This window comes from Talpa occidentalis, unplaced genomic scaffold (genome assembly GCF_014898055.3).
Source record: "Talpa occidentalis isolate TD23 unplaced genomic scaffold, MPIMG_talOcc4v2.1 talOcc4.7, whole genome shotgun sequence".
In the NCBI taxonomy this organism is placed as follows: Eukaryota; Metazoa; Chordata; class Mammalia; order Eulipotyphla; family Talpidae; genus Talpa; species Talpa occidentalis.
Genome location: NW_023605083.1, coordinates 40,663,125 through 40,673,285, shown reverse-complemented (window position 1 = coordinate 40,673,285; position 10,161 = coordinate 40,663,125). Strand labels below are relative to the sequence as shown.

General features: G+C 33.8%; 1 protein-coding gene across 1 annotated transcript in view; it reads right to left on the bottom strand.

Moving 5' to 3' along the window:
- Positions 1-3,440: 3,440 nt before the first annotated feature.
- The window catches only part of LOC119231387 (chondrolectin-like), a 17,174-nt gene continuing 10,453 nt past the window's right edge, over positions 3,441-10,161 (bottom strand). Inside the window, exons 2-4 of the mRNA XM_037493161.2 lie at positions 8,619-8,705; positions 6,783-6,885; positions 3,441-3,967 (exon numbers count right to left, since the gene is read on the bottom strand). Of these exons, the coding sequence (XP_037349058.1) occupies positions 3,883-3,967; positions 6,783-6,885; positions 8,619-8,705 (275 nt within the window). The 3' untranslated portion in view covers positions 3,441-3,882. The remainder of the gene's footprint in view (positions 3,968-6,782; positions 6,886-8,618; positions 8,706-10,161) is intronic.

Below are 10,161 nucleotides of genomic sequence, written 5' to 3'. Positions count from 1 at the left end.
AGCACTTCCTGACCCAAGGGTGAAAATCAGGCAGCTTTCCCATTCTCCTCAAAGGAACATGGAAATTGAGAGTTTTGTCAAAAGTAGTTTCTAAATGCCTTTATTCTTCTCCAAGTCACTGAAATCTTGGGGGCAGCTAAATTAAAATTGATGTTGATGATAGAAAGTGAGTTTAAAATAATACCTATGGATAGTACTATGAATAGCTGTTCTTTCATGTATATCATTTCCTTTGTTTCTTAATCACTATTATCACATTTTCTCTTAAAGGAATGCTATGTTAAAGCATTACTATACACTTAGTATAATATTAAGAGTTTATATAAAATTAGGGGGGAAAAAAGTGAAATAAACTGCACAAAGTATGTGATAGTTTAGAATAACTGCTGTGAATTATCTAGTTACAGCTTATATTATTGTTATCAGAATCTAAGTTGTCTTCCTACTTTTCTATACAAATGTATTTCCAGTTCAGCATGAGCAAATCCTTAATATTTTTCCTACTCATAGAAAATATTTATTGTAACATCATATCACAAACCTGGGCTAAATTGATTGCACTTGCATTTTAAAAATAAAACATGAATTTACTAATTTGGACAATCTTTCATTGAATTATTTTTTACTTGGATTAGGAATACTGTCCATTTATTTCAAGCTTGTATATTTTTGACTTACAAAAAACTAATCAGACATGTGAAAGACATGCAACTATTAGAAATGTTTTCTTTTTCCTGGTTAATGTGTGTTACAGTGGATGTTTCTAACATGTGCAAAACTTATTTAGATGCAGCTGAATTGCCCATCAGAAGGCTAAAATGTGGAATAAATGAATTGGTTTCACTGCTTTAATGTCCTGGATCATTTCCAGAGTAAGTGCAAAGTTCAACTTAACTTACTAAACAAAATCTGTTGATTTGGAGGGAAGACAAAATACATCCCTATTTATCACACATACACACCACACACACACACACACACCACACACACACACACACATGCACGCGCGTGTGCACGGGCACATGCACGTGCCTTCTTGCATAAAGGAGAGCATAAAGTTTAAAGGAATTGAAAGAAGGACACAATCAGTGGAAACTGGTCTTATAGGAAAAACAAAACTTGTGCTAACCTGGAAGGAATGATTATTACAGATGTATTGAAGAGGGCATTGGAGACCATTGAGCATGTGGGAACGACCCTGATAGTTAAAAGACGGGACAGTAGAGACTCATGTGTTTTCATACCAAAGTATATATATATATATATATTCCTACTAAAGAATTGTAAATTCTCTATCTGAATATTGTTCTAAAACTCATTTGCATTTCAAAATCACATTGGAAGTATTTTCTGAAAACACAAATAGCCCAACAAGTACACATGTACTCTTTTCATGTTTAAAAGTGAACTAAAATTTTTAAAAAGCCCTTATCAAAGCCCCATGATCATTTTCTCACAAAAGGGAAGTTCACTGCCTCACCCCTAGTAACTGTTAGAGTTAGTAATGAATTGGGCTGGAATTCTTGTCTCAGCAAGGTAAGAATTCAACATCAAGACCAGAGTTAGGCAGAAAAGCAAGTTTGTTGTCAGGCAAAGAGAAGGACAGGGAAAACTCTCTGAACAGAGACATGTCCCAAGTGGGCAGCTGTTCAGGGGTCTCTGGTTAAGCCTTTTATGTCTTTTTTTAGGGTGGCTTGGGTGAGGAGGTTGTCCTCTTCTGGTTGGTCAGCACCTAATGGCCTTTGTGGTGATTGGTTCAGGGTCTCCCCACCCATCTTGCTGCCATTTTGCAAAACTTTCGCTTGCTTTTTTATTTTTTACTGGGTCGTGTTTTTCAATGGGTCCTATTTTTTACCATTGTCAGGGCCCATCCTATTTGTCACTGGGTCCTGTTTTTCAAGGGCTCTGTTTTTCACCAACTCCTGATTTTTATAATTGTCAGGGCCAACTCTGTTTTACTGATTGGGGCCCCAGGACTCTGAGTAGCTGTCTACCTGGTCAACTAACTTCCTTCTTCAGTCATGGATACCAGGAGAGTTATCCAAGTGTGGATAACTCAAGACAAAAGGCAAAAGCAAGGCCTTTCCCTATTGCTTTGCCTCTTCTTCCACACAGCAATGTGGTGGCACAGACAAAGGGTGAAGACTAATATCTCTTCCACCAAGTCCTGACTGAAGGAAGAAACACACAGCACAAGCTGGTAGGGAAGAAGTGGATCCCAGCAGCTGGTCTCCCACTCTTCTCAGAAAGATGAGTTGCCAAGAAAAGAGAGAGAGCACTAAATTCGGGCAGAATCCAAGCTTAGAGTACAGCTGCCCATTCCTTCAGTCTCCAAGCAGCTGAAAGGAGAGCAGTTCCACTAATTTCTACTTTGCCTCTTGTTTTTGCCAACCAACTCCAGTTGTGAATTGCCCTAATGAAAGTTCTTCATTATCTAAAGGAAAAGGATTGATTAGGAAAAGATGAAGTTTAAAGCACTATAACCACACCTTCCATCCAGTAATTTGTTCTCATCTTCATATATTCGTGCAAACATATCTCTACTTGTGTCACTTAAGAGATGTAGGCAACACCAATAATTCTTCAGAAACAAGAACTTTTTATTTGGTTAAAAGGAGCATAGGGACAGTTACAATTCTCTCTTGAGCAGAAGGAGCCATAAGCATTTGTGAAACAAGAAGACTGAAGAGACCCAGTTTGCTCTCCCAGTCAAACCCTCAACAACACATAATCATTGATACCCTCTAACCCATTTTCACACCAATTCATAGTTTCTTTCCTTGCAGAAATGTCAATGAGCTGTGCTTACCTCCACACCCATGGTGACCACTCAGCCGGTCCCAGCTGTAAATTCTTTTATATACTGAGGCTCAACAGCCAGGATAAACCTTCAGGATACTCTGTAACTATTTATATGCCATCCATGTCAATCCCAGTCTCCAAACAACCTTCTTTGTTTTGTGGTCAAGGGAGGAACCAAATTGCTTCCAGAACCTTCAGAGAGCTACTTGTGGTTAAATAGGCAACATGTGAAGACATATGATTTACATTGTATATGCTGCATCTTTTGTTCTAGATCGACTGTATTATTGTTTATCTAGCTTTTAATAAAGTTATTACAAAATCTGTTAAATTAAAACTAAAAATAAATTGTAAGGCACGTGTCTTGCACAATTGAAATTAGACAATCCTTGCCTTTTTGGAAAATATTTAAGTAGATTTATAGCACAGTTAATGAAATAACTTCTTATTTCTGAAGAGATTTCCTAAGCATTGTCTGACCAAATGCAGAGAAATTGAAAGAAGATGAACCATTTCTAGAAAAGAAACTTTTTTATGATATTATATTTTGTATGTGTGTGTAAATTCAGTTGACAACAGTGATAAATTCCTTTAATCAAAACCGCATGTATTGAAAAATGAAACACCATAAAAATAAATATTAGAACAGTCCATTTTTATCAAACACTTATGTAAAGGTAAAATTTTTTGCACAATGTAAATTTCAATACAATTTACATTACATTAACTAGATTATAACCTATGAAAAGAGAAACAAAAATAACTGCTTCCAACACATATACTTCTCATGTGTTGATAGCAATTTTATCTATGTGGTCCATTCTATTTATTTGAAGTCTGGGTGCATCCTTTAGCAAAATAAGCATGTCTCACTCCTTTATTAGCACAGCGTATTTTGTTAATGAAATAATAAACATATAAAAATTATTTTAATATCTGCCTCAAGGGGGAGCTTACAGTTCATCTTGCTGATTCTTTGAGATTTCAAGCCATTCCAAGCTAATGTTCTGATGCCATTCCTTACACAGATCCAGAATTATAAATCTCTGTTTTCTTTTCTGGAGCCAAGTTAATGAGTTATTATACTTCCATGCCACTTTCTTTTCTGGTGCTTTTTGAAATCCACAGTGTGGACTGGTTTGGACTAGTTTTGGTTCTTCCTTTACTGAAAAACATAAGAAGTTCAATGCATGAGACATCTTATCAGTCTAGACCTGTCTTTGTCCAAAGGTGATCTCTCCAGACCCTTGTTACCGAAGGGTCCTTTTCTCACCAGCATAATTTTTATTCCTATAAAAAATTCTATATTATTCTTGTAGATGAAGATGGCAAATAGTTCATATAAAATACTGAAAAAAAACATAGAACTTTGTTTGGCCCTTCATAGTTTACCATGCCCCACACACACACACACAAACTCCTGAAACAACACAAAACTTTTTATAATAATCCCCAATAAATTTTGATCAATAGTTTTTGAGATGTTGCTTTTTGAACCTTTTTTTCTTAACATATGATGCATTTAATGCTAAACATCAAATAATGGATTTGTCTTAAGTCTAAGGGCCTTCTCATTCCTCTCCTCCCATTGGTTTTCCTGTCATATTGTTAACTCACTTAAAAGTTTGATTTTGTGTCAGTTTCTGAAACCAATGTAGTTGAAAGCAGATTCAGGCCTTGATAATTTGAGTATCTGAGTTCATCTAGATGTGAGATAGAACATTGTTCTTGTCAGAGTGAGAATTCATGTCCATATATCCAGCCTATGCCTCAGGCTGAGGTGATTCTAACTCCTTTTTCCATGAAGTGGTAATATAACAATGACCTACAACAATGTAGGCTCCTACAACAATCCTGTTCCTGAGTTAACTCAAGTCATCATCTATCAAAGACTACCTATCAAAGGTCTAGATTCTCATTGGTCTAGTTTCTTAAGAAACTAGAACCTCTCACATGAACCACAAGCCACTTCCTGTCTTTGTTAATTTTGTTCTGAACTTCCTTGCTCTCCTCTAACATCTGTTCTAGAATATGCAGGCATTCTTTCTGCCTCATCCCAGTCACACTCCATTTACCAGATGTTGGAGAATTTCAAAGAAAGAACATTTCCTAAACAAGCCTGAGTGATAGAGTTTTCTAATATTACTTAACTTCAATTTAACTGAGGACTTGTTACTAATAAAATATTATGACCAAATTACAGTTTGGACATGTACATCAAAATAGTTTGAACAATTCTTTATCCATGAAGTCATCTAACATCAATGGAAAATAAGTCAAGCAAAGTTTATGAAAAAATGACAGTTTTTTTAATGGTAGGAAAAAAAGGTGGTTAAGTTATTAATGTGACTTTTGTGTAGTGTTAGTATTTTGAGTCACTACTAGCTAAGGAAACAAGGGTTATTATTTTGAACATGACATGGAATGACAGAAACCATCATGTGTACCAGATTGGAATTTAAACTTTCTGCAAGGCATTCAGATGATAATGGAGTTGAGTCTTTGATGAAGTTTCTCCTTGCTTTCCTGGAAGAAAGGAAAATGGCAGGATCTAAGAACGAATGAATTAAGCTCAAAGCTAATTCTGGCATCTGCAGGTACTCTACTTTGGTTATTTTCCCACTCTGAGAATTTCTAACAAGAGAAAACTCCATAGATCTTCAAGGTGTAAAAGTCTGGAAAATTTAGGAAGAATAGACTCACCATAATATACTATTTGGCAGAAGGAAAACAAACTTCAGGAAAAAAAAAAAAACTTAGTTAATGGTAGTTTCATAATTTTTATTTTAGAAATATGAAGGTCTATATAATATTTTTCATATCATTTTTTTCAAGCTGATTTGTCATTAGCAGCTCCTCAACAGTGAAGCTGGTCTAGGCAGTATTTATATCAAATCTTCTCTGTACTTTATAGATTTCACAGTGATAAGCCATCTTTCTACCTATTTTATTAGTTAAGTCAGGACACAACAAAAACTCTTAGATTCTGATAATAGAATAGTGGTTACCAGATGGGAAGAAAGGGGGATAGAATAGCATGACGGTGGGTGATGATTGGACATTTGGTAGAGGTGATGTTGTGAAATATACAGTTGCTGGAGTAAGAAATGACACCTGAAACCTATATCATGTTGTAAACTAATGTTACCTCTACAGAAAAGGGGGTGGGGGATTATGGCAGGAAATGATTTTTACTACGTTTCACATAAATATTGGAAGGCCAAGAGTACACAAAATATAGTGTTAATTTTAGGTATTATTAATTTTACTTACTATTACCAGGTTTTACTTATCATTACTCAAGATACCTCGTTTATACAACCACTGAATTTAGATTGGATTCTTTTAAAAATGCATGTGAACCATTTAGAATTTTCATCTTTTGGTGGGGGGGGGTGGGGGCTTGTGTTACTTAATGGATTCTTGAGAGTTTATGTCATAAAAGAAAAAGATGAAGTAAAATCAAAAGAGAAATATGTCTTCACTTGCAGTCTCTTTGTAGATGGAGACATTTGCTTGATCGATATTAATTTAGAAAACTCTAAAAAAGTGTCTAGTTTATTCTAGGAAACATGTTCTTATTTAAATCCAACATCTTTCCTCTTTTCCTCTGATAAAAATTTATATTCATTAATCTGTTAATTTAATGGACAAATTGACACAAATGGAAAAAAAAATCTCACCTGTAACTCAAAGATATGCTCAAATAATCATAAAAGAGAATGCTCAAGCATCTTGTTAAGATATTTCATTTTATTTCAAGATATCTACTAAAAATGACCGATATTTACCATTGTGCTTTATTTCCTGCATTTAAATGATCATTTTGAAATAAAACAGAAGCCTACAACTTGACATTTTGGAAAGGTACTCAAAGAGCATCTAGAACAATCAAATCTTGCATACAACTTGAGACAAGATTGAAAAGTTTAAGATGAATGCCTACACTTAATAAAAAAAAGAGACAGTATAGTAATTACCTTTTATGTACCATCTGGAAACAGCAGGTTCCAAAAGCTACCAATATCAGTAACAGCAGTGGAATCGTTGGTATAACAACATAAATTAGATTGGGAATTATGCCTATAAAATTAAACAGTTTTAGTGTAAAAACATAGTTGAGGCAAGTGACTAACATTAAAATTTTATAAAACTATTGCAAACATTTAAGGTTAGATAGAATTATTATCAATAAATAGATTGCAAGCAAAGTTCTTCCCAAAATACTGAATAATCTAGCTAAGTATATATTCATGTTTGGTAAAAAATAAAAACAAAATTATGCTGCAGTAGTTGCAATGCCCCACTTCAATGTCCATTATTAAATCTATAATTCAGGTGACAAATTTTCTTAATGTATTATTAATCTTAGCTATTTCACTTCAGTAAATCCTCCTCAGTTACCACTTAGAGAAATTAAGCACTGATTATTAAAGAATAATAATCACTATTAAAATAATTGTTGATTTACTGGAAGTGCAATTATCTTCGCCAGTAAGTTCAATGGCATGATGACATGTAATACTCTGAAATTAGTACAAAATAGGCAAATACTAGCTGATGATAAGTCATAACACAAAGAAAAAAAAATTCCACAGGCATAAAGGCTTGATATTAATTAAATTCTAAAATGAATCATTTTTTAAACTCCTACAGTTTAAAATAACTTTATTAACCATTTTTAAATGTCATAAAAGGGAAAATATTCTAATGTAATTAGCTACTGATACCTTTAATTAGCTTTAGATATTTTGCATGGTTTTAAAATCAGATAACTACAAAACTAAAAGCCCTACAGTTTAGGTTCATGTTCATACAAGAAAAGCAAATTGAAAAACTAAGTACTTAGTTAGCAAATCGAAATCTTCATTATAATCAACATAAACAATTCTTGCCAAAGTGGACCAGACTTAGATCAAATTGGCCATTAAACTGCACATCACTTCCTTTGGTTATAGGAGATACATTAACTGAGGTCCAGTGATGGGATATTTGGGGAAGAGTTTGCTGTTTTCACCTACTCTTTAACCTCTAACAAGTGACTGCAACCATTTAAATGTTCAAGAAATGTTTCCTTTTCTTTCCAAAATACCATCATGATCCCATATACATAATAGTAAAGAAAAAGTGAGTGTTTCTTACTCTTTGATGGATTTGGGGAAGATTTTGAGACTTGGGTTTGGGGTTCCATCATAACAAAACAACTAAGATAAATTGACATTTCTGTTAATTGGCATGGATCCATGCAAAATTAGCCTAAGAGCTGCTTTTGACTGACTTGGAATTCGCATTGAGAGTGAATTTTGTTTCTGTAGCAGACAGTTGTGTGGTAGAGACAGCTGGGTTGAGGCGTGCATTCTTCCCTAACTGCTATTACACGGTGGTAGCTTGGATTTTGTCAAGATGGGAATATTTACGCCATGGAAATCTGCGAAGGCTACATAGCAGGCTTTCATTATATAGCCACACCCATCCCAGACCATCTCTAAACATTCACCATCACACCACTATTTGTTGGTCCCTGAATGTGCCAGTTTATATCACAGTTCATAATGTTGGAGAAGTGCCTTGGGGGTCCAGGTTTTAAAATGAATTTACTTAGTCCTAGATACTACCATTTAAAGTAAAACATTGGAGGAAAAAAGTTTCTTTTATTCAAAAACTAGCCTATTGTCATTTGTTCTAATCTAGTTCAAAAGTAAATTTCCATAGCGCCGTATTTAGTGCATCAAACAACAAGAAAAGTTGAGGTCAATGTACAGCAGTTTAAAAGATCAGTTTCTGTTTCTGATCTAGGTGTCAGATGAACTAATTACCTGCTTCAGTAACAACCACATTTTGATGGGTGTCACCTGGTTGATTTGTAAAATAAGTCTTTTCGACAGGAACTGTTGGATTAATCTCTGTAAAAAGAAAATATACAACCATCATATAGCAAGATATCTGCAAAAATGGATGAAAATAAATATAACAAAACAGCAATTATTTGCATGTCTATGCTAACAGTCTATAGGAATAATGACATGCAAAGATAGGCAAAAAACAAGAATTTTTGTGAATAAGAATGTGCACAAAATAACTGCAATTCAAAGATAGGCAAAATTAGTTTCTTTACTAATCAGTAAAATATTGAGGATTTCCCCTGCATTATTAATCAGCAGACAACTGTGCATGGATTGCATCTGGAATTAGTGATTCCAGTAACAATTGTTCTATAGCACATTTCTGTCGCATTTAAATACAACCACTCTGAGATTGCTTCAAATATGGTCTACTTCATTAAAAAGCAATAATAATAAATTTAGGTTTTTGGGTTGTTTCTCTGGTTTAATGAGATAAGATATCCTCAGTTGCTACATACTTAAAATATTGAAATTTATTGCCATGTTCTGGTACAGCTGTGTTGCTTAATTTTTTTCCCTAGAATATTATTCATAAAATTAAAATTCAGTGTAAGTAAACAGAATTAATTAAAAATGTCCTGTAAATTTGCTTTCATTAGTTCTAAAAATGTTAATTAGTACTTTTGCCAATTGATGTGAGAAAAAAGGCACATGAAGCATGTTACACAAATTCACCTAACACTTTGCCTCCTCTAGGTTTCAGATATAGCCCTACCCTATACTCATTCCACTATGGAAGAATCCTTCTTATATACTCTATGCCTGGAGTTGCTCAACTGGTATTTGCTGAACAACTAATACATATTATGTAATTTATCAACACAGAACTGGTTATTTTTTTTTTAATTTTATACTCTTTCAATTAATGCAATGGCTAACAAAATTTTGGAAACAGAATCCCATACATACTATATTTAATGTCCAAGAACAAAAAGTATATAATGCAACTTTAATAAACACAAAGTTAGGTTCAGAGATAACCCCATAAAAAAAGTCTGAAGATTGCATTGACCTGAGCTACACTATTGTGATTCCTTGTTAAAAATGCTAAATTTGAGTAACACAATTCAACTGAATTAATATGCTATTTGATCAAGAGGGAGACTAATCAAAACTATATAATCCATTTTTAAAATCATTTAAGAAAATCAAAGTAGATAATAGTCTTTGAGTTTCTTTTAGTTCTTTTTCTTCTACTCAGGGTTTGGAAGTGTTATTTTCACACTTTGAAACAAAGAACAGATATGCAACCATAGGACAATAAGAAAATGGTGGAGAAGAAAGTAAGAAAACTCACAAGTGAATTACTCATATTCTGTATAGATGGAGGAGACCAAATTTTATTTACAGTGTAGTTCTAATACAGCTGATGAAAAAGCTCAAAATAAGTAGCATTATAGTTTGTAAATGTTATTTAGTCCTACTGTTTAATCTGCCGATGACCTCAACCCTAAAA